This window comes from Plecotus auritus, assembly GCF_963455305.1.
Source record: "Plecotus auritus genome assembly, chromosome: 6".
NCBI lineage: Eukaryota > Metazoa > Chordata > Mammalia > Chiroptera > Vespertilionidae > Plecotus > Plecotus auritus.
The window spans coordinates 114,533,646-114,558,046 of record NC_137773.1 but is presented as its reverse complement, the minus strand read 5'-3'; the positions used below and the strand labels follow the sequence as shown (position 1 = coordinate 114,558,046).

At 51.4% G+C, this 24,401-nt stretch overlaps 1 protein-coding gene and 1 long non-coding RNA gene across 44 annotated transcripts in view; one reads left to right on the top strand and one right to left on the bottom strand.

The window, feature by feature from the left end:
* ANK2 (ankyrin 2) overlaps positions 1-24,401 on the top strand; it is a 376,998-nt gene that overhangs the window by 258,873 nt on the left and 93,724 nt on the right. For 28 of the 43 annotated variants that reach the window (XM_080676460.1, XM_080676485.1, XM_080676447.1 and 25 more), the window contains 9 exons: positions 1,170-1,355; positions 1,970-1,993; positions 5,358-5,456; positions 10,372-10,470; positions 11,232-11,330; positions 14,228-14,425; positions 17,511-17,609; positions 17,745-17,843; positions 22,622-22,720. In XM_080676460.1, coding sequence (XP_080532586.1) covers positions 1,170-1,355; positions 1,970-1,993; positions 5,358-5,456; positions 10,372-10,470; positions 11,232-11,330; positions 14,228-14,425; positions 17,511-17,609; positions 17,745-17,843; positions 22,622-22,720 — 1,002 coding nt within the window. The remainder of the gene's footprint in view (positions 1-1,169; positions 1,356-1,969; positions 1,994-5,357; positions 5,457-10,371; positions 10,471-11,231; positions 11,331-14,227; positions 14,426-17,510; positions 17,610-17,744; positions 17,844-22,621; positions 22,721-24,401) is intronic. The other 15 variants (XM_080676468.1, XM_080676450.1, XM_080676449.1 and 12 more) reach the window with 3 other exon arrangements.
* LOC308252213 lies at positions 50-24,392 on the bottom strand. Its single transcript, XR_013960993.1, has 3 exons — positions 24,333-24,392; positions 13,043-13,197; positions 50-202 (listed from the first exon to the last, which is right to left on the bottom strand). It is a non-coding gene; the product is annotated as an uncharacterized lncRNA (long non-coding RNA).

The following is a 24,401-nucleotide window of genomic DNA, read 5'->3' as shown; positions in this document are numbered from 1 at the left end:
CAGGACCCACAGCCGTGGCCCTGAGGGAGGACCCTGCACGCGGCTCAGTGAGCAGGTGCCCTGATTTGAAGCCCATGACGCTTTGTTCTTCCATCCTTCCACCGGCTGCTCTTCATCCTTCCCAGTCTCCCTGGGTGCCATGCAGCTCCAAACGTAGGCTGCCGTGTTTCCTCTCACAGTGCGACATGCTTCACTCCTCCATCTATTAAGAAATAGATTCATTTAACATCCCATTCTTACTGTGGTAGTGCATATGGAATATGATACATTTGATGAAAACAATTTCCACAAACACCAACAACAACGATTTTCAACCAGCGTGCCGTGAGAATTTTTAAAATACGTCATACCCAACCTTGTTTCCCTTAGATTGTCAAATTTAAAAAATGACAACAGCCAACACAACAATGTCCATCAGTGTAAATGAGTCAAAAGTATGCCTATTTTTGTTGGTCAGATCGGCCAAAAAAAATAGAACTTTTGGTGTGCCACCGAATATCAGTGCCATGAGGTGCAAAAGTTTAAAAACCTCTGGGCTACAGTTAGGATAGAAAATGGTGTTTCATGAAAATAGAAACCAAAAGAAAGCTGGGGTGGCTCCACCTGTATCAGACAAAACCAGACTTTAACACGACTGACAAAGGCGGAGCTGCGTTTACATCCTGATGGCAGGCGTAACCCCACAAGACGGTGGGACATTTGTGATATTCAGGCTCCCAACACAGGAGACCCTGAATGTATAAAGCAGATATTTTTAAAATAGACTTTTATTGATCTCAGAGAGGAAGGGAGAGGGAAAGAGAGAAACATTAGTGATGCGAGAGAATCATTGATGGGCTGCCTCCTGCACGCCCCACACTGGGGATGGAGCCTGCAACCCAGGCCTGTGCCCTGACCAGGAATTGAACCCTGACCTCCTGGTTCCTAGGTCAATGCTCCACCACATGCCGGCCGGGCTATAAAGCAAACATCAGCGGCCCTAAAGGGAGACACTGGCAGCAGCACAGTGCTAGTCCAGGGCTCACCCCTTACAGCAGCGAGGCAAGGGCCTGGCTCTCACCTCCTCCAGTCTCTGAGGAATGGTCCGCCCTGTTGCTCTGCTGTCCATCTAGTCGTTGCTTTACCCCTACGCTTCCCAAAGCTCAGGCCCTCTCTGTCCGCGTCCACAGGATGGCTTCACGCCGCTGGCGGTGGCGCTGCAGCAGGGCCACAACCAGGCAGTGGCTGTGCTCCTGGAGAATGACACCAAGGGCAAGGTGCGGCTGCCCGCTCTGCACATCGCCGCCCGCAAGGACGACACCAAGTCCGCGGCGCTGCTGCTGCAGAACGACCACAACGCGGACGTGCAGTCCAAGGTAAGGCCCCAGGGCCCTCACTGTGGCTCCTGGCTGCGGGCTCGGATGGAGAGCGTAGGCCCTGTGTAACACAGTCACTTTGCTCATCTAAAGGGATCACTGACTTTGAGGGGGATTTGGCAAAGAAGGGGACTGTCAGGTACCGTAACAGAAAAATTAAAAATAATGTTTTTTAGCCCTGGCCGGTTTTGCTCAGTGGATAGAGCATTGGCCCTTGGGCTGAAGGTTCCCAGGTTTAATTCCGGTCACGGGCACGCACCTCAGTTCCCCGGCCCTGGTCGGGGTGCATGCTGGAGGCAACCAGTCAATGTGTCTCTCTCACATCGATGTTTCTCTCCGTCTCTCCCTCTCCCTTCCTCTCTCTCTCTCAAAATCAATAGAAAAATACCCTCAGCTGAGGATTAACAAAAAAAGTAAATAAAAAATGTTTTTTAAAAAATGAGGTTCAGCTTTGTAGAAAGTTGCTTAATTTTTCCATTTCTAGTAAAAAAGAATAGAAACAAAGATGAGCGCGTGTCACGTGCTGGGCCAGCGGGCCTGTGCTGTGCACGGACTGTCTCCTAATTTGCAGTGTGCTAACATCTCCGCTCTTTCCCCCACACCCACCGCTTCAGATGATGGTGAATAGGACGACTGAGGTACAGTACCAGTTTATGCCAACATATGCCTTGTTTTTATTTCTTTTTTTAGTTTTGCCCAGTTAGAATAAATGCTCACTAACTTATACTAATGATTGGTACTTCCCTTATTAGGAAATTAATTTGGAAATGTTTTCCATAATTAAGGGACTGGATAATTCAAGTCATTGAATGTCACAAATATTTGAAGCGATGTTTACCCAGTGAAAGTATGAAATGGCTTGTGAGCGTGCAGCGAAACTCTTAAAGCAGGCCCCTCTGCGTGGGCGTGGCTGCGTTGCCGGTGAGCTGTGCCCTCTTAATGAGGGTCCCAGGCCCAAGCTTAGACAGTGACCTGGGCGGAGGCTTCCCTGCCCCGCCGCGTCCTGTCGTCTCACCACAGGTGCCTGATGGGCTTTACCACATTGTCCCTAGTCAGTGATGACAGTGACCACGTCCTGAGGGCACACACCTCATAATGCTACCTCCCAGTACCTGTCACGAGGCATCTATTTCCACAGAGCACAGGAAGTCACAGCGATACGCACAGCCTCAGGTTAGAAGCCTCAGTGTAGTGCATGTGTGCGTGCATGTGTGTGCGTATGCATGTGTGTGTATGCGTGTGTACACGTGTGTGTGTGTGTGTTTAGTGGCCTCTCCATGCCTGTGGCCACCCACTTCCTGGAGGCCCTAGCAAGCATTGTTGAAAGTACATTAGAAGCAGGAACCTGTCCCCAGTCCAGGGACCGGTATATAGATTTTCACTTAGACGGGCCTCTCGCGAGTGCTGGGCTGGAGACCAGCATCTACACACAGTATTACTGAGAGTAGTGTGTTTTAAGCCTAATACCTTGCTTAACCAAATGACCCATGGAAATGCAAATAAATTTGGGTTATCATATCTTTTCTCCTGTTCCATCTCTGTGCATGGAACTTAGGGCAGAGATTAAAAAAACACAAAAACCAAAAAGCACAGGCCCATCTGCTTGGTGAAGGGCTAAGATGGAGCTACCCAGATCGCTGTCTCAATGACTGGTTTAACACCTCTAACTGTTTAGGTGACTTTTTGGTGGTTGAGATGCATTTTTGAAGCCGTCCTGGCTCTAAGCGTGTGCTGAAAGGCACCATTAGGGAAGGTTCACACTGAGGCAGAAAGGGTCTGTGAGGACACGGAGTCTCAGAGGGGGTTTCCCTGGGCAACTGCGGGCGCCAAGCCCCCTCCACGTGGCTCAGGGACTCGTCCCGGCTGCAGGCAGGTGCCACAGCGCCAGCGAGGCCACCTCGGACAATAGGCCTGTTTAATTTTGCAAATGAGAAAAATAATATTCTATTTGAAGAATTTGGAAAAGATCCAGCAGCAATCACTACGTTTTGCTGTGATTACACTGTAACTGGAATAATAGGCACACACTCAGGATATTGTCTGGGTGACAGGATATATGAAGGTAAAAATGGAAAACATACATCCATTATTTCTTTAATTATAAGCACTTGGCACTTTATAAAAGCACAGCCAGGTTGCAGACTGATCCTTCCCTCTGTTTGACATGAATGTTTGGCCTCAAGTAGCCACAAAATAGCTAAGTCCGACCCCCTGTGGGTTTGGATGCAGAGCTACTGTTGCTCTTTGTGTCTTGCTTCTCTGCAGTCAGAAATTGTGTGCAGTTAGTGTGACCGAAGGCACGAATTCCTGTCCCTGAGGGGTCTAAGGCCTTATCTGGGCTATTTAAAAGGCAAAGTCGCAAAGTCTGTACGTCAACTGAACAGAAAAGTAATGGTCGTGATTCAGGTGACATTTCTTAAAAACAGTGCTATCCACATCCAAGTTCATCCTATCTAATAAAGAGGGAATATGCTAATTGACCCTCACGCCATAGCAGAGATGGTGGCGCCCACAGCCAATAAGGAGGGAATATGCTAATTGACTGCCGCACCCTCAAAGATGGCAGCACCCACAGCCAATAAGGAGGGAATATGCTAATTGACTGCCGCGCCCTCAAAGATGGCGGCACCCACAGCCAATAAGGAGGGAATATGCTAATTGACTGCCCCGCCCTCAAAGATGGTGGCGCCCACAGCCACAAGATGGCGGCGCCCAGTCCCCTCAGCCCCGCCAGGGCGCCTGCCTCCGGAGTCCCCCAGTCCTCTCAGCCCCCCAGCCGCCCAGGGCCGCCCGAGCCTCAGGTAACCAGGGCCAGCCGAGGCTTGCACTGCCGGCAGTGGCAGCAGCAGAGGTGTGATGGGGGCGTCGCCTTCCCCTGATCACCGGGTCGCCTCCCACCCCTGAGGGCTCCCGGACTGTGAGAGGGGGCAGGCTGGGCTGAGGGACTCTCCCTCCAGTGCATGAATTTTCATGCACCGGGCTTCTAGTTTCAAATAAAAGAGAACAATACTAGATAACCTCACACCTGAGGACTGAGACCCAGGTTACGGAACAGTCTTGATTGCTTCTGTAATCTTTTATTAAGTAATGAAATTATTAAAATTACAGAGCAAGGATAATACTGCTTTGCATACTTTAATAATAGAAATTGCTATGCTTCTTCTGTGAAAATGGCAAACCTTTCTAACTAATTTTTCATCAGAAATGAAAATATACTTTTCTTCCATTTAAGAGCTTAAGACATTTTAAAAAACGTTCTGACAGCAACAGTTCTCTAATGCCCGTCTAGCTTTTTTAACCTGCTTATTGTATTTTAGATCCATCTTAGTTTATTGATAAAATTTGGTTTAAATAATGCTCAAAATTAGGTTCAGCTAAATTTTTTAATTTTATATTCACGTTGACAGCAAGTATGTTGGTTAACTTTTGTGCGCTTTTTGAACTTTTTTCCTTACAACCACATGGTCTGACTGCCTGGCTGTTAGGGTGAGCTCCCATGACGTGTAGTCCTGAGGGTGACTGCACATCCTCGCAGCGTCAGCATGCCAACCCCTGATGTTCATCAGTTTCTTAAGAAACATTCATTTTGAGTTTTTCTCTGGAGAAAACATTTTAAACTCATAATTGTTATTCTCATGGCTAACACCTTATGTTGTTTAGTCATATCATTTTTCTCTAAAGCTAAATGAACCCAAGAAACCTGGTTTTGTATAAATGGCAAATCTCATAGGTGAATTGTGCAGGTAGTTAGAAATAACACCAAGCATGTGGGGGGCTTGCTGACCTCTTAGAGACTTAGTTATTCCCCTCCGAGCACTGACCAGGAGCCCACGGGAAGCGCCTGTGGCCTGGGCTGAGCTGCAGACACTGGCTAGAGTCTAGAGACAGTTACCCTTCAGTGTTTTGTTTTGTTTTGTTTTTTACCACATGTTTTCCTCATGCTCCTGTGATGGCACATGGGGAGGGATGGCCTGACCGACTGTGGTTCTCTCTGCTCCCCAGAGTGGCTTCACACCCCTGCACATCGCCGCCCACTACGGCAACGTCAACGTGGCCACCCTCCTGCTCAACCGGGGTGCCGCTGTGGACTTCACCGCCCGGGTACGGACAGAGCGGGTCCCCGTGCGGCCCAGGGCCCCAGGGAGGCCATCCCTTTCTCTCACCCACATCTGTGCCCGCGGTGGCCCGGGATCCCAGGGAGGCCATCCCTTTCTCTCACCCACATCTGTCCAGAGATAAGAGATTTTCATTTCTTCCTTCAAATCTCAGAAAGTCATCCCAACCCAACATGTGAAAAATAAGGACGCGCAAACCCACACCCACACAGGTGGTTGCAGGTCAGGGAGGCTGAGTGCTGGCGTCAGTGTGAGCGGTGAGACTTAAAGCTCACGCTGTGGGTCAAGGAGCAGCTTTCAGTCAATAGCTAATTAAGCTGTTAAAGCGTTAGGTATAAGGCACGTAAGTGCATTTATGCAACGTCTTCACGGGGATCGCAGGGCACAGTTTGACAGGGAATTGTTTCTAATGAATTGAGACTTTGCTTAGATGGAGTCTCCCTGGGACGCATGGAAAGACACCATGTTGAGCTGTAGGTTCCATGGAATCTTTATTGGAGGGATCCCCTCCTGTGACCATCGCACTCAGTTAACAAGGAAGGGCGGCGGCTCACTTGCACCATGCGGAGGGGAGCTCCATGCCGCACTCGCACGTGGAGCGGGAAGGGTGAGCCGAGGTGGACGGGAGCTGGTAAGATGAGGGACGGACGGGCTCAGTTTTGCCATGCTGGTTGTGAGCGAGCTTCAGGGACCAGGACGGGGCGTTTCCATCTGGAACTGAGTGTCCTCCCTGGGAATGCAAGCTCAGAGAAGCGGGGTCACTCTTATACGGGCCGGACACAGTGCGCAGGCAGGGGCCACGGTGCCAGGTCAGGCTGAGCAACGCTGAGCAGACTCCTAGGAAAACCGTCACCATAACTGTCATTCCATCTGTGCTCCAATGACAGCAACTAAGGAAGAGGAAGCAGAACGCTTTCCATGGGTTGCAGGAAGACACGGCCACACAGCAACCGCAAGAGACGCGCTGAGAATTCAGTGAGACTGGGATGCAGTAGGAAATAAAGCGGGACCCAGTGTGGCCAGGGGGGTTGGCCAGGGCCCAGGAGTGTCGCAGTCGGCCTGCGGGCTTCTGCAGCGCCAGGAACCTGTCATCACAGACATGTGCTTCCCACAGCCAGACGAGGGGTGTGCGTGGGGGTCCCGTGGCGGACACAGATCAGAGCGGCTGGGGTTGGAGAGGGGTCGGGTGGGACGCCTGTTCCCTCTGTGCACAGCCAGGAGCAGGTGGGGTGCTGCCCATGAGTCACCCACATCACACATGAGAGGCTGGGGAGGCCCCTGGGAATTGGGTGCCACATAGCAGTTGAGCAGCCTTCCTGGTGGGTGTGAGTCACATAAATAGCAAGGTGCAGGGATAAATATGCCTGAGGGAGAAGCAGAGCAACGGTGGCCTGAAACTAGAGACCTTACTAGGGAGGATGGTGGGAGGTCAAAGGAAGGAAAACTCGAGAGGACAGAAGAAACTGGAGGACAGAAGAAACCCTGCCCACTGTTAGAGGCAGGCAAGGGATGTGTTAAAGGTGACAAGACCAGGCTCAGGGTCCCCAGAGCAGTTCAGTGACGACCACGTAGAGATAAAGAGAACTATTCCTTCTTAAAAAATATTTGTTGTTGGAAGTATAACACATGTCCCCCTTCCTCCCCCATTGACCCCTTCTAGCCCGCCCCTGTCCCGCACGCCAGGCCTTCACCCCACTATTGTCTGTGTCCATGGGTTATGCATACATGCATACAAGGTCTTTGGTTGATCTCTTCCCACCCACTCACCCTCCCCTGCCTTCCCTCTGAGGTTCCAGAGTCGGTCTGAGCTTCTGTGTCTCTGGGTCTGTGGTCCATGTAAGGAGATAGAGGAGCACAAACAAGGAAACCCAGGAGGCCCCACCGGAAGACTCAGGGAACAGAGGGAAGTTCAGACCTAGACGAGGAGTGTGACTGCCAGAGACGGAGGAGGAGACCCGACCAGAAGAAGGCAGGGTGGGACGGTCAGCGGAGGTCTGCAGAAGACTGGAGCGTAACGAAGGCCTGTGAAGAAGCCTCTAAGGAAGATCCTAGAGTTCTAGAACGCCAAGTGAGAGCTGCCCTGAAAGTACTGGGGAGAGCTAACCACCAGGGCAGGTGGAGTACAGATAGAATGACTTAAGCCACAGAGATTAAACCTGTCAAAATCCTAACAAGAATATATCAACAAATATGGGAAAAACTCAAGAGCCTATAGGTTAGTAAGGTTCATTGTACATTCCAGTCTTTGGGGAAGGAAACCCAAGGGTGCATAACCCCAGGACCGTCGCCCCAATTTCCCACATGGGCGGGGTGAGGCTCAAGGTGCCATAGCCACGGCCTCTGCCTCACAACGGAGCGGGAGGAGCTGGTGGTGCCAGGGGATTCGGAAAAGCAAGAGGCCCTCAGACCTGACGGCCAGCATTCCCCGGATGATGGGTGCTGCAAGGAGCTTGGTCCATGGAAAGCGATGGCTGCTCTGAAGAACGGGCGCCCAGTACTGATTGTCCTATCGCATCAGCTGCCCTGGGAACAGGGACCATGGTCAGCACATGCCACGGATGCAGGACGGTTTCCTGTCAGCAAAGGCGTCAGACTCTGTTCAATCTGCACAAAGAGCGTGCGTGCCACACGAAAAATGGAGAGACTTGAGGGAGGAGTGAATTTTGGCGGAAGAGATAGTGACTGAAGCTCTGCAGGTGACACCATCTGATGGCCAAAGGAGCAATGATTCGAAACGACTTCTGAAAGTAAAGGACGAAAGTGGCCAAGCAGGACTGCGTCTGACCAACAAGAAGACAGGAATCACGACTGCAGGAGAAACGCACAACTTCAGCGTAGATGATGAAGACACGAGGCTCTCGCTGACCTTGGCTCATTCCTCAGGTCAAGTGCAGGCAGCAGCCAGCAAGTCAGGAGGCAGCTGAGGCTGGAAGGGCAGCCGGGGGAGAATCAGGAAATGTCACCAGGAGCCCAGACGGGCCACAGAGACCAAGGCCGAGACCTCCCACACCCTCGTCCTCCCAATTCCCACATGCTGATGATGGGGAAACTGGTTCATTTTTTTAATATGTATTTTTAATTGATTTCAGAGAGAGGGAGGGAGAGATAGAAACATCAATGATGAGAGAGAATTATGATCAGCTGCCTCCTGCATGCCCCTCACTGGGGATTGAGCCTGCAACCCGGGCATGTGCCCTGAGGGGGAATCGAACCATGACCTCCTGGTTTATAGGTCAACGCTCAACCACTGAGCCACACTGGCTGAACAAAACTGATTCATTTTAACCTGGTGCTGGAGGAGGGCTCTGCGAAGGCCCTGGAGCGCGAGAAAGGCGAATCGGCCTGAACGTAGCTGGGGCAGGTGACACACGGACGCTGTCCTACTTCAGACACCTCGTGAGGAGGCAGGGTCTTTGGAAAAGACAACGATGCTGGGAACAGAGGCAGCAGGAGAAGAGGAGCCCAAACAGGAGGTGGAGGGACTCACGAAGGAGCCACAGGCTGAGCCTCCAGGCTGCGCAGGGCTGTGAGGAGGGACACTGGACGGCACCCATTCACAGGTCCCCAGGAGTCAGAGCTAACTTAACAGCATGTAACACACACATATGTAATATGAATAACTAAATGCAGTATTAGAACTTCTGCAGAATTATGACATACAAAAAGTCAAGTACAGATCCTTGCCAAGTGATGTGTTCGCCAATGAAATAAACACAGTTCACATCTGTGGTGTTTCTGTCCTTGGACGTCTCCTGCACGGAACCCACGTTGCGTTCAGAGGTAATCATCCTGAAGGTGTTGAGAGCCACCTTCGACTGCTCGTGTTCTAATGTGAGCACAGGAAAGAAACCCTGAGACCCAGTCTCTTTGGATGTGTGGGGGCTGGAGAGAGGACGGACTTGGACTCGGGCTCAGTCCCAGGTAGAACCTGAAGTTGTGTTTCTGTTTCATAAAAGTGCCCCAGTGACAGTACGGTGCACCTTCTGTGCAGATTTGTAGCTGGTGACTTAGTTATGCAGCTTTATTCCACTTTTTATTCTCTTACTGTAGTGTTTTGTGGTTTGGGTGCCTTTCGTTCCTTAAAAATGGAAGCTGTTGAGATGTAGTGGCCTTGGGTCAGGTTCTCCTCAGGCCACTTCACCATGCCTGTGACAGGTGCTCCCACGCCCATACCGCGTGCTCCCTGCGCCCACACCAGCGTGCTCCCTGCGCCCACACCAGCGTGCTCCCTGCGCCCACACCAGCGTGCTCCCTGCGCCCACACCAGCGTGCTCCCTGCGCCCACACCAGCGTGCTCCCTGCGCCCATACCGCGTGCTCCCTGCGCCCACACCAGCGTGCTCCCTGCGCCCATACCGCGTGCTCCCTGCGCCCACACCAGCGTGCTCCCTGCGCCCACACCAGCGTGCTCCCTGCGCCCATACCGCGTGCTCCCTGCGCCCACACCAGCGTGCTCCCACGCCCATACCGCGTGCTCCCTGCGCCCACACCAGCGTGCTCCCTGCGCCCACACCAGCGTGCTCCCACGCCCATACCGCGTGCTCCCTGCGCCCACACCAGCGTGCTCCCTGCGCCCATACCGCGTGCTCCCTGCGCCCACACCAGCGTGCTCCCTGCGCCCACACCAGCGTGCTCCCTGCGCCCACACCAGCGTGCTCCCTGCGCCCACACCAGCGTGCTCCCTGCGCCCACACCAGCGTGCTCCCTGCGCCCACACCAGCGTGCTCCCTGCACCCACACCAGCGTGCTCCCTGCGCCCATACCGCGTGCTCCCTGCGCCCACACCAGCGTGCTCCCTGCGCCCATACCGCGTGCTCCCTGCGCCCACACCAGCGTGCTCCTTGCGCCCACACCAGCGTGCTCCCCGCGCCCACACTGCGTGCTCCGCCTCTCTCCCTGTAGAACGGGATCACCCCTCTGCACGTGGCCTCCAAACGGGGAAATACGAACATGGTGAAGCTCCTGCTGGACCGCGGAGGTCAGATTGACGCCAAAACCAGGGTGAGTGTCTGCCTTCTGCTTCCTGCTACCACAAGGTTCTGTGTTGTCCAGTGTTCGCCCCAACGTACCGGGCCCTGGACACACGACAACGCGGGTTTTCAGGGACATGGCTTTCTGGGCTTTTATTTAAGCCTCAGACAATATTTAAGGGTTCAAGTGGTAACATGAAATTACTATTTCTGTTAAGTGCCTAGAAAGCAGAGCCCCAACCCCAAGGAGGCGCCCCCAGCCCCTGCTCAGGAGTTTTCTGGGAACAAAGGTCACGGTTGGACCCACTCATCTCAAGTTTGGGTGGTGAGATCGAGCCGGGAGAGTGTGGCTTTTACATGCATCGTACAGGTCGAATGGCTTTTGCTTCTAATGCTGCGGGTCCCCAGTCATTTTCCTTCAGGTGGTGCTGAGCTGCCCCAGCAGGCGCTCTCTGTGCTTGTGGAGAAGACAGCCGCTCTCTGCGGCCCTGGAGTCGGGTCATCAGGGAGAGGGAGTGCCCTTTCTCTGTTCATGCCAACCTTGTTAAGTGAAATGAAATTCTGAGTTTTTATGCACTTTCAGCAACAGGCAGGAGATGGGCAGGAGGAGGCTGTCTCCACACTGCCCTCCTTCCCTAGAAACAGGAGGCGTGCATCAGTGGCTAAGCTAAGGCAGTTCTCTGACCTCTTACCCACCCGCTGAGCTGCCAGGACCCAGTCCGGGCAATGTGCTCTCCACAGTGCAACTCGCTTTACAAGAATGGGAACTGAGGCCTGGCCTGGCTCTTGCAGGACGGGCTGACGCCGCTGCACTGCGCAGCCCGGAGCGGGCACGACCCGGCGGTGGAGCTGCTGCTGGAGCGGGGGGCGCCCCTGCTGGCCAGGACCAAGGTGAGTCTGCACGGGCGGGCCCGGCACCCCTACACGCCTATTCTTCCTGAAACAGCATCCGCAAGCATCTCTTATCTCTTAGTATCTATATGCGAGGAGTGAGGAACATACGTCAAACTTTTTAAGTTACTTGAAATTGACTCATACACGCAGTAAGATGCAGTCCACACATGCCCGCAAGTTCTTTCTGTACTTTACCTGCTATTCCTACTGCAGGTGGAAACGTGAATATTACTGTGTTGTAAGTGAGGGAGAATAGTGTCCATACGTGAGATAATCTTACATTCTAGGCCACATTTTTATGAAACTCTGAGATGGCTAAATTACACGAAACATGATCTTTTAAAGCAGCAAAGTTAGCCTTCCAAGGCGAGCCTTCCAGCTCCCCAGACTTTGTCTCTCTGGCAGAGAGGTGGTGTGGAGGCTGCAGTGCCGTGGGGAGCGCAGGCTCGTAGGGCGTAGCACAGACGTAACCAGGCACACGCTCTCCAGGCAGCACAGCTCGTCTCTCATCCCTCAGCCTGCTCACCACAGGGAAACCCTTCCTTATGAGTAACACACGTGATGAGGTTGTCACTGTTCTATGTACAGTATATGGTTTATTACAGTGAAGTTCCCCACTTTGGGTGACCAGAAACGGTCCTGAGACAAATCGAACATAATCACACAGCTGTTTCATGGATGCGCAGCGACACTCAGATCCTTCCTGCAACGGAAACTCAGGCAAAGGATGTGTCTGACCTTCTCCCCCTATTTCACTGCCTCCAGCCCCTAGTCAGGCTTGGGATCAACCCATGCCATTATTAGGGTGAGCAATAAAAATAAGGCCGCTGACACAAGCACATATTTTTCAATGTGTACTGTATTTTAATTGAATTGAAATTCTTTGGAGCACAGACCACACATTTGAAATACGTATGGAATGAACTCAGCCTTTAAGGGTGTGCCCCAGGCCACGAAAGGTTGTCTCATCAGAGACAGGAGCTGAGCGAGAAGCAGGCGACTTGGTTATGTTCACCCTCACACCTGCACCGTGGGGTCGTGGGGTCGTGAGGTCATGGGGTGGTGGGGACCTGTCTTTGACATACGGCTCTGGGTAATGCAGAGATCGCTTAGGAAAGTTTCGTGGGGAAGAGATTGAAATTTAAATGGAAATTACAAAATTTCAGACTAGCCATGTTACAACCAGTAAAAAGCCTCTGGCAAGCTGAGGATAAGCAGCTGACAATATTCCACAAACTACAGAACAATCTTATTGACAGAGTCGGCCCATAATTGCATATCACTAATGAAGACGAGATTACCTAGGTGGCCTCCTTGTAAAATCAAATATCATTCTTACGTAAGGGTCCAGCACAAAGTGCCTGTGACTGAGTGGTTGCATTTATTTACCTGTTTGTTCGTTCATTCATTCATGCATTCATTCGTTTGTTCATTCACTCATTAATTCATTCATGCATGCATGCATGCATTCATTCACTCATTCGTTCATTCACTTACTCATTTGTTCATCATGCATCACCTAATTACCCTAGTGAGTAGCTACAGTGTGCCCGGCAGTGTCTAGTCAATAAGGAACTATCAAGATAAATAATATGCAGTCTATATCTTTAAGAAACTCAGAATTAAGTAAAAAGATAGAAAAGGAGATCATTACAAAAAGCAGAGCTCTGTGCAGGTTAGGGTAAGGAACAGGAAGGAAAAGAACTAACCTGGTGACACCTGGCAGGGGAGTAGAGGCGCCTTCTCCCAGTTCTTTCTCTTTCTGAGTCACTCCTGAGCCTCCGAGAGGGTCGCCTCTGTGTGGACAAGGCCCTGCAGTGTCCCTGGGACGTGAGTAGGCTCGAGGGGCGCTCAGTGCGTGTTTCTAAAAATGAACAAAGGATTAAATGGTGCACATTTTCTTTTCCACATTGTCATTATGTGGATTAAACAGCATTAAGACCGACAGAATGTCAGTGGATGGGCAGCACCCCAGTCCAGGCCTTGCAAGGCCCGAGTGCCTTTATCCACACATTTATGCATAAATCCCTCCTCATCTACTTGCCCTTCTGTCCTTAGTTCTTTTATGAATTTATAATTGCAAAACCAATAATTATGAGTAAAGAGTATTTCACAAAGAAGAAAATATTGGTAATTTAAAGTCACATATACTGCCGCACCCCACAAACCCCTACAATTGAACGTGGATGCATTTGTTCTTAGCTGTCACCCCCAATGTTGCAACCCCCTTCCCAGGGAGAGTAGGGTTGGGCCCGTGCTGGTCTCGGCTTCTGTGCACGTCATTGCTGCCAAACTGTGTATGTGGTCACCGTTATTTTCTAACGACCGCATGTACACTGATTACTAAGAAGAGGCAACAGTCCACGCTCTTTAATGAGAAAATGTTTTCTAATTTAGTTTCTTAATCGTACATCTTTGTCCTATAAGCTTATTTATTTAACTTTGAAAACTAAGAGCCTTACCGAGCCTGACCACTGGCAGCGAATCACCACGTTTGTGTTCCTATGTTGGCCTCTGAGAAGTGAGGCTAACATTGTTTTGGGCCATATCCATGATGATACATTTAGGTTTTCCTCTGATTTAAAAGTTAGGAGGTCACTGACCTCTGGCCCACATCTCCTCCCCTTTTCTAGCTCTTACCTGACTGCGTTTGCCACACCAGCTCATGTCCCAGGCAGAGAAAAGAGGTCCTAGTATCGTGGGAGCACAGAGCAGGGAGTCCGAGAGAGGCCCCAGTCCTGCTCCTCTCGGCCAAGCATCACCTGCTCTGTATTTACGTGTCACCTGGGAATTCTAATGCCTACTTTTCCCGGAGATCAAGAATGGAGTTTGCTGTGTTCCTGAGCCTGAGAGTGATGACTGACGGAGCGTGTTTGCTTTGTTTTGCTGCACAGAACGGGCTGTCCCCGCTGCACATGGCCGCGCAGGGCGACCACATGGACTGCGTCAAGCACCTGCTACAGCACAAGGCACCCGTAGACGATGTCACACTGGACTACCTGACGGCCCTGCACGTGGCTGCGCACTGCGGCCACTACCGCGTCACCAAGCTGCTTCTGGACAAGCGGGCCAACCCCAACGCTCGAGCCCTGGTAACCTGAGCAGCTGCCGCCTGGCGAGGCGGGTGGGAGGGCAGGCCCATGGCTGAGCGGCGTGCAGACTCAGTCCACATGGGCACCTGGCTCCATCCTGCCCTCACGGTTGCTGGGATGTGATCGTGGGCATGGAGAGGTTGATGAGAACACGAAGGCAGCGTGCCCATGGTTAACGAGTTGCAATAGAAAGGGCAGCTCTGGAGTGGTAACAATTTGAGCTGGAAAATAGAAGCTGACAGAGAGGGGATTATAAAGTGGGTTCAGACAGCTCTCTCGGGTCAGAATGAACGTGTGAGAAAGTTGAACCTTAGTCGTTCCTTTCTGGATGAGGCTGCGGTGGGCGCTGGTCGGACACGTCAGATGGTGTGATTGCAGCATGTGTGGAGTTCCCTGGACAGTCCCCCCGGACAGTCCTGCCTAGGCCACCAGCCAGGGGTGCGAGCCGGCTCGGGGCCTGACGCCAGGAGGCGGTTTGCACAAACCTCCCAGAAGCCGTCCCTGCACCTGGTGTCTTCCAGGGCCTAATGCTGAGAGACTCTTCCCGCGCCACCTTCCTTCTAACAGCCACTGGCCGAAGGCATGCACTAACTGTGTCTCGTCCCAACTCACACACTAGGAGCATACCTTTCTCTACGTTTACATGGTTCACGTCCGTCAAATCAGTCTGCACTCAATACTTGAGATGATAAGATGCCCTTAGAATGATCAAATAGGAAATCGTATTTCTGTTTAGAAATCTCCCATCAGAATCAGTGCATGCCTCCCTGCCTGGGAAGCAGATAGCCCTTTGGAGTTCTGTGTAACACGTGCGGAGGTATTTTCTCACAAGGAGGAAAATGCTCATTTTCAGCTGGAGAGTGGGCAGTGAGCTTATGTAATGTTGCGATTTAATATGAAGTCTTGTAAGTGCTGCATCTGCTTACGTCCAGCTCACCCACAGCCCATATGAGAAAATGCCTTCAGCCCTCGGAGGAGCAGGCGCTGGGTTAGCACGACCTCACGCCTCCCAAGAGTGGCAGGGCCAGAGAAACACTGGCTGGCACTGTCCCCACGGTCACCTGCAGGACACATACACCTGTCCCACGCTCAGAGACCCACATTCACATGGAAATACAATACTCAGTACAGCGCACAGGAGGAAGTTTGGGCTAGGGGACACATTTTTATTTTTTTATTTTTCTTAATATATATTTTTATGAATTTCAGAGAGGAAGGGAGAGGGAGAGACAATCATGGATCGGCTGCCTCCTGCACGCCCCACACTGGGGATCGAGCTCACAACCCAGGCATGTGCTCTGACGGGGAATCAAACCATGACCTCCTGGTTCATAGGTTGACACTCAACCACTGAGCCACGCCGGCCGGGCACATTTTTATATAATAGCCCCCAATTCCTGCACATGAGCTCAGTGTGAAAAGTTCAGAAGTGCCTTAAACATCTCCACATTCCTTTGCCTCTGAAGATCTCTCCTTCCCATTATTCCAGAAATTCTCCATACTTTTCTTAAAAATATTCATGAATTTAAGAATAATTTCATAAAGTAGATTTCATGAACCTATCTTATAACTTCTGCTAATATAACTTCTTATAAACATCCTATCTAATAAAGAGAGAATATGCTAATTGACCATCACTCCATCACAAAGATGGCTGCACCCACAGCTGAGGCCAAGTTCCCTTAAGGAGCCTTAACGAGCAATCAGCAGGGACCTGAGACTACGCCCTCCCCCGCACCCTGGGGCTTGACAGGGGACCTCAAGGTGTGCTTCCTGTCCTGGTGCTGGGCTAGGGGACCTCAGGCTGCTCCCCCAACTCCTGCACCAGGCTGGGGGACCTCAGGCCATGCCCCCCACCTGGTGAGGCTTGACAGGGGACTTCAAGCCGCGCTCCCCATCCCGGCACCAGGCTGGGGTACCTCAGACCACACCAACCACCCGGTGGGGCTTGATAGGGGACCTCAGGCCATACCCCCCACCCCAGCACCGGGCCAGGGGACCTGAGGCTGCACCCCCCTACCCAGCAGGGCTTGATGGGGGACCTCAAGGTGCACCCCCAGTGCTGGGTCAGGGGAACTCAGGCTGCGCCCCCACCCAGTGGGGCTTGATGGGGGACCTGAGGCTGTGCCCCCCTCCCGGTGCTGGGCTGGGGAACCTGAGGCTGCGCCCCCACCCCCCCGCCTGGCGGGGCTTGATGGGGGACCTCAGACCATGCCCCCCCACCCAGCAGGGCTTGCCAGGGGATCTCAGGCCATGTCCCCCTGTCCTGGCTCTGGGCCAGGAGACCTGAGGCTACACCCCCTGCCCAGCGGGGCTTGACAAGGGTGGGACTGGCTGGGTCTAGATCTAGCCCAGTGCAGGGGGGGGGGGGCAGCGGCCAAGTCTGGGTCTCATGTGATTTTGAGGTGCATGTGGGTGGGCGGGGACTTGAACCTGGGTCCCATGGTGAGCCCCAGACTCTGACAGGAGGAAGGTTTTCATATACATTTTACTAATTTTCTTTCATCTCTGACACTTCTATTATAGAGAAAGGGCAAATAGCAATATTAAATTATTTCCTCTAATTAATCCTCTTTTAATGTGCATGAATTTCGTGCACTGGGCCACTAGTTTTAATATAACATCAGGAGATAAAAAATTATCCGCATAAACCATGCTTTCTGCTCACTGGCGCCTCCTCTTGGAGAAAGTGGTAGCAGAGCTGAAGCATTGATTGCAGAGGCAGTCGTGGCCTTGCAATTTTTAAAAGTAAAACAGATGAAGGGTGTTTACGCCTAAAATGTGGCCTTTCATCGGGAAAAACGTGCTTATCTCCGAAGCATGTGACAGGATTCATGGCCCCCCTCGCATCTCATAGCCCCTGGTCCTTCTCTGACGAGTCGCCGTGTTGCTCTGGGCACTTGTTTCTGTGTCCACACAAGCAGGACTCCACGCAGATGCCCCCACGGGCACGCCCAGTGCTCACTAAAGGGGCAGAGCCCTCAGGACACAGCATGTGTGATGGTGCAGTAGGATGCCGTGTGATGCATGCCGTGCGTGAGAGTGGTTGCGCATGTCTCCCACTAACCGGTTGTCTTTTGCACAGAATGGCTTTACTCCACTGCACATTGCCTGCAAGAAAAACCGCATCAAAGTCATGGAGCTGCTGGTGAAATACGGGGCTTCCATCCAGGCGGTCACTGAGGTAGACATGGTCCCGGCTTGTCACGACCCCTCACTCCCCCACCTGCACCCCCTGCCCCTCACTAGGCTGCCGATGGAGAGCCGGGCGCGTGCAGCGGAGTAAAGCTGCTGTCGTGTTGCTTTGTTCTGTCTGCAGTCGGGCCTCACGCCTATACACGTGGCCGCCTTCATGGGCCACCTGAACATTGTGCTGCTGCTGCTGCAGAATGGCGCCTGCCCCGACGTCACTAACATTGTGAGTATGGCCGGCAGTGCTGTCTGCGTGTCCGTCTGCTCGTGGCTGCAGTGAGAGAGCCGGTGCGCGGCTGGTGCAGGGTGATTGTAGGACTGAGCCGAGTCTGTGGGGAGGGAGGGTCGCTGGTCTTAGACCTAGAGCATCCCCACACGGTGGATGCAGCCCATGCTTTGTCAGAGCTCAACTGACTGAGTGGCGGGGCAGTGAGCTCCGGGGGCCCGCTGCGCTGGCTGGACGGTCTCCCTGGTGATCTTGGTGCAAGTTCCAGGTCAGGACCCAGCCAGGCCAGTGCACTAACCAGAGAGAGGCTGGCGTGAGGCTGCTCTCGCTGTAGCCACTCCCCTGCCTCAGGGACGCAGGTTTCCCACCTGCTGCCCCGCTTGGACTTCTATCTTGATTTGATTTTGTTGGTAGAGGGTGCCCTCTCTGACCTGAGTAGTTACATCCAACTTCTCAACACACCTGGAAGCCACGCTGCCCCCAGACAGCTTGCTCTCTGCCAGGGAACGCGATACCCAGGACTCTCCCACCTTGGCTCAGCCTCTGTGTAGGTCCTTGTCTGGAGTCGCCCTTGAGACTCTGCGATCGCCGTGCGCGCACTCCCTTCCGGGGGCACAGGGCACCACTGTCCAGGGAGCTGTCGGCCCTGGGCTGCTGAGGATGTACACGGGCAGCAGAAACAGCTCTGCCCCCATGAGCATCTGTGCTTGTGGTTAAAACGGCCTGTTATCAAAGGCAGTGGGTCCAGAGAGTTGCTGGATGTTGGTGTCTCTGTCCCTGTGAGTTGTGAAATGACATTCATTCCCTTCCTTACGTGTTTCCTCTCATGTCCCGGGGGTTTGTGTTTGACAGTTTCTGTGCTGAAGTGCCTGGAGCGCGACAAAGTCCACGTGAAATACGTGTATTTTGATCTTAAATGTTACACAATAGTCCCTCTTCATATTACCAACAGTGGGAGCATAAAACCATCCCAAAATGGAAACATAAAAGCTACATTTACAACGGTCCTACGTTTCTGTGTATTTACTAACCTTCACTGTATTAAGGATAAGAGCAATTGCACAACAGGCCGCATCTGAGAACTTTGAGAAAGAAACACAATCCTTTCTCTGTTCAGAGAGGAGCCCCGCTCGCTTGTTAATGGAGACCCGTACAGAACACTCACTGAACAGGTCCTCTGTGCTCCCACTGGGCTGCGGGCTCCACATGTGTGTCCCAATACTGCAGGGTCACAGGAGAGATGACGATATTGTTAATGATCTCGTGACGATGATAACAATGCCAGCGCATCTATGAGATGTGTGACTGACACCTCCTGAGGCAATCTTTTATCTTGGGGAGACTTTTGCAAAATCATCAGAGAAAATCCCTCTGAAATGTTTGTGTGACTCTGTGCTTCTTCGCCGACCAGTTTCAAATAGTGCGGCAGTTACGGGTTCTCCATAGTCATGTCCTCTCCTCTGCAAAAACATGCTATGTAGGGACATGTAGCTTTCCACATAAAACAAACAAAACAACAACAATGTGGACATGTCTTAGGTTCTTAAAAACTTCCAAGTTTGGCAGCTGCTATATCACACTTTAACTCCCACCTGTTGGTCATTATGGAGGTCTTCAGTTGTTTCATCTTCTCACATGTCCATTACACTCTCTCCCTTCAGCTCCCTCCAAAGAAATGCTTGTGAGGCGGCTGCTGAGGGAACCCTCCCCTCGACTGGTTCCTAGGGTTCTGTTTGTTTTCACTCGGGTACGATGTGCTCTTCAGGGAGAAGATTCCAAGTGGGTAGGGTTGCAGGTAAAATACAGGACTGCCAGTTTGACTTGAATTTCAGGTAAACAACAAATAATTGCTTTTTTAAAAAAATGTGTTTTTATTGATTTTTTTTTAGAGAGAGAGAGAGAGGAAGGGAGAGAGAGAAACATTGATGTGAGAGAGAAACATTGATCAGCTGACTCCTGAACGCACCCCGACTGGGGATCAAGCTTGCAACCCAGCCATGTGCCCTGACTGGGAATCTAACCAGTGACCTTTTGGTGCATAGGACAATGCTGAGCCGCACCAGCCAGGGCCAATTCATTGTTTTAATATAAGTATGTCCCTCACATGTCTGAGACATACCATGCTGAAGTAATTATCCGTCCCTCATCTGGAGGTAAACCTGAATGGGCATCCTGTTGCTTTACTTGCCAACCCGGCAGCCCTGCGTGAGGAGGACTCGGCTTTTTCTCCCACAGCTGCCTGTGGCCTCGTCACTCTCGGGACGGGAGGTTTAGCTACGAGTCCCAGGTCCTGGGGGTGATGAGGTCACTGCGTGAAACTGTCTGCTTGCTGTGCCAGGCTGGGTCCCCTCCCGCCCGCCTGGAACCTCTGTGTGCTGCCTGAACCCGTGTTGCCCTGTTGGATGCCAGGCTGTCTGTCCCGCTCTGACGCTTCCGAGCTATGCAGTGAGTGATCACTGCAGCTGTCAGAAAAGTCAGCTTTAACACCCAGAAGAGGGGCATGACACTGAGCACCTGCTTCGGCAGTGAGCTCGCCCCTCTCTGCCAATCTTGATGTATCTGGGATTTCACTGCACTCAGTCCCTCAGCCATGCCTCCTTTCCACAACACTCACAAATGCACTCATGTCCAACCGGCCCTGGCCACTGGCTTCACAGGGGTCCAAGTCCATGCCTCACAAGGCTGTCCAGAGGATGGGGCCCTGTTAGCAGAGCAGTGGATCCCTGGCTGAGTTCACTCTGCATATTAGGGTGAAGAATCCCCCCCAATCCTTACAGTTCATCAACTTAAGATAAAGAAAACAGGTGTGTTGAACACCCTGAGGTGCACGAGAATCCACAGATGGAAGTTATGATTAAACTCTACACCCTCTCTCACTTTCTTATTTACACTTATGCCTAAATAAGGGTAATGCACTAGGAAAAGGTAAGGGAATGTACAGTAAAGGTCGGCTTCCCCAAAGCCATTAAGTATGAATCAAACACAACCACCATTGGCAGGGGCATGATTGTAGATGTCTGCCTAGATAGCTTGTCTTTGAATCTAACATTTAATACTTCAGAGTTTCTATATGAGTTTCAAATGTGTAAACACCATATAGGTCACTTCTTTTATTATAAAATGAGGGTATTGGAAATAGTAAGACTAGCATTTTCCATCTTGTCAGTAAACTGAAAAATCTCGGCTTATGAAGTGAACGTACACTCATTGTTGAGTAGGTGCTCTGGAGGCCTCTCTGGCTTAACTTCTGTTAAAGAAATCCAATTTTGTCCTTATGTCTACCAATTTTGTCTTTAGCAAAATGGCTGTGCTTTTATCTGACCTAGAAATAGGATGAAGATGGGAGGTGTGTGTATGTGTTTAACAGTTAGGAGAACTCAGCTTCATCTGTTTAGAGATAGGCTTGAAGTGACATAGAAAACAAATGAGAAATGATGGTTGTCCAGAGAGGAAAGGTCTCGCCGCACATCTGAAACCCGAAGACAGTGTTGCTGTCCCGATAGCACATTGTCTATAAAACAGGATGCTCCCAGCACACTTCCTCTCCACGGTCAAGTGTATCACCAGAACATGAGGGCATTGGAGGGCCAGGGAGCCATTCATAAAACAAAACATTAGAGTAGACATCCAGTTTAACGCTTTCAAAGACAACTCATTTGAAATGAATTCCCACAACTTTATAAGGAACAGAGTCTCCAGTTGGAATAGAACCTAAAGTTCGCCTTAAATCCTCTAGGTTGAAGGGTTTCCTGTGCAAGGAATGAGAAGAAAGTACTCCTCGGATTTGTCCGACTCCCCTCACCATGACCAACCTTGAGATCGGCTTAGTTACTTGGAGTGGCTTACTTTCCATGGTTACATCAGCCTTATTTCTAGGGCTGGCAACTCAGTGCTAACTTCTAGTTCAGTGTCGTGCTCTTTTATGACTGTAAAGTTGTCTAAACTTTATGGCCGCAAGTTTGCCGTGTGCAGAGCTGCAGGTGGTTTTAAAATATGCTCTTTAAAAAAAGGCAAAATCTTGCTTTTAGTCAGTAATGAACAGGTTTCCCAGTGGGAAAATTCTCTAACCTCTAAGCTGCCATTTCCTGATGAGTGTGGTGGTTGATAGGCTCAGGATTTGTGAGGCCCATACCCAGCCCTGCCCACCCACGGACGGCTCTGCCACCCCAGCAGGTTTCTCTAGTGACTTCTGTCATTAAATGGTTCATTACTAAAAGGCAGGGAACCGCCTGGCAGGTCAGATTTGGTACAAACAGTCACTATCTAGTCTCCTAACCCAGTCAGGTGAAAATTAGTAGTTTATTTCGGATATTAACTTTGAACTCTGGGAAGGAACGACGCATGTGTGGTGCAGATTGAGTGATGGTTGGAGTGTGCTGCCTTGACCTGCAGCATCTAGACTTTCATTAAAACGCGACCACATTGGTATCACATAGTGGAGTGTGATATGACAGAGTTTAGGTTTAAGAAAAGCAACGTCACATCACAAATTTAAATCCTGCCAGGTTGCTTACAACACTCAGCCCCTGTGTGTCCTGGGAATTTGGGTAAGTTCATTGGCTCATCATGGACTGAAAGAGCAAAGGAGTTGGTTTTATCCATATGAAGATAGAGAAGACACAAAGCCGTGGTTTCCCAGACTAAGTAACAGTGGAATGATTATGTCTTTTCATAGATTTCCTAAACTTTGGGTTTATTGCTGAGTGTCACAGGAAGGCATGTTTTATTCTTTGCCATCTGAGCATGGGCTTACTGACCCTGACGTCTTGTCTTGACAGCGTGGGGAGACAGCACTGCACATGGCGGCCCGGGCAGGCCAAGTGGAGGTGGTGCGATGTCTGCTGCGCAATGGCGCCCTTGTCGACGCCAGAGCCCGGGTAGGTGCTGGGGCTGGGCCCCTTCCTTACGGCCCCTCCCAGGGTAGGTGCTGGACCCAGGCCCCTCCCTCCAGGGGTGCAGGGGGGTACCCCCTCAGGACCCATACATCAGGCCAGAAGGAAGCGAGCAGCGAGTGCGGGCAGTGGGATGCCCCGTTTCAGAAGCGTTAGCATTTGGGGAAATGTGCAATTCGGTATCTAAGAAACGCAGCCCCCATCAGCAATTGAATAATGTTGCCTTGTGAGAGCCCTTGCACACATATCTGCTTGTTTCCACGCATTCAAAATCTGCTGCTGTGGAGGTATGCACACACCTCACCCATTTCTTCACACCAAAGTGAATGTTCACAGACAGGCCTTCCCTGTTACTTAGAAACAGGTTACAGTCAAGGGGGGCTGTGCTCCCCTGTGATGAGGTCACCCCTCCTTACTCTGGCTTTCCTTCTCTGTCTTCCCTCCACTGACAGCAACAGAAGAACCTGGGCCTAGGCACTGTTTGGTTGGATTTTCCTGTTTCTCATTGTTCCTAATCCCCCATCCCCTGCCAGGCTGATGTCCCTTCCTTAAATTTCCTTCTGATTGCTGCTGTCTCACCTTCTTCCTTACACTGGCCTCATCAGCAGTGTTTGTCCCTCTCTCTTCTGTGCTGTCCTGCTGTCACACCAGTGTCTCTGGGGTTCCCGGGGAACATTTAGTCACTTTCTCTTCTTTAAAGAAAAAACACACACACACACACTGAGTGGCCAGATTATTATGACCACCCCATCAGTGCTTTGTTGGGCCACCTTTTGCCTCTAGTACTGCGGCAGTCCTTCTTGGCATTGACTTGGCGATCAGGGGTGGGGCAGGCCGGGCGGGGGTGGGGGCTGCGGGCCTATCATGGTGGGGCAGGCTGATCGGGGGCGGGGGGGGTGGGGGCGGGAAGGGAGGGGGCATTTGGCCGGCACTCACTCTTGATCAGGGTGGGAGAGTATGATCAGGGACAGGCCGGCAGGGGGGAGGAGCTGCGAAGTTGGCCAGCTGGCCCCACCCCCTGATCGGCCAGTTCGCTGGCCACGGTGGGCTTCATAGTGACCGTTCCTTACTGTCATTATGGCCGTTATGGTTGCTGGCTTTTTATATATATAGATAACAAGGTTTTCCATTATCTCTCAAAATAAAAACTCATATTTTTCTATATTCAAATTTTAAAGTGTTCTATTTTTAATAGATATTTGCTCTTTTTCTGTATCTCTGCCAATTTTTTTTAGTATTTAACCTGTTATTATTGCCTTTTTGGTAACATCTGAAATCCTTCCTCAAAACCACTGGCCACGGGTTCTTTCCTTGGAAATATTGTAGCATTTATATCTGTCTGTCCTGGTTAGTAGCTGAGGGACCGTGGATAATCTTGGAGACTCATTTAATTCCTCTTAACCTTGTCCTCTGGAAAATGGTCTAATAGTAGATGCTGTGCCTCCTCTCGGGTCTGCTTTAAGGATAGGACAAGGTGCATCTCACAGGAAGCAGTTCATGGAGGGCACAGTTCCATGAAATGCCCGTTCTGCCCACGTCTCACCACCCTGAGGTCCACACAGTGCTGTCTCCTGTCTGCCCGTAGCTCCTCACTCACCTGGAAGGGGCTGCATCCTGTGAGCTCTGATTCCGTCTCTCCGTGTGTCCTCAGCTCCAGGGGCCGCCC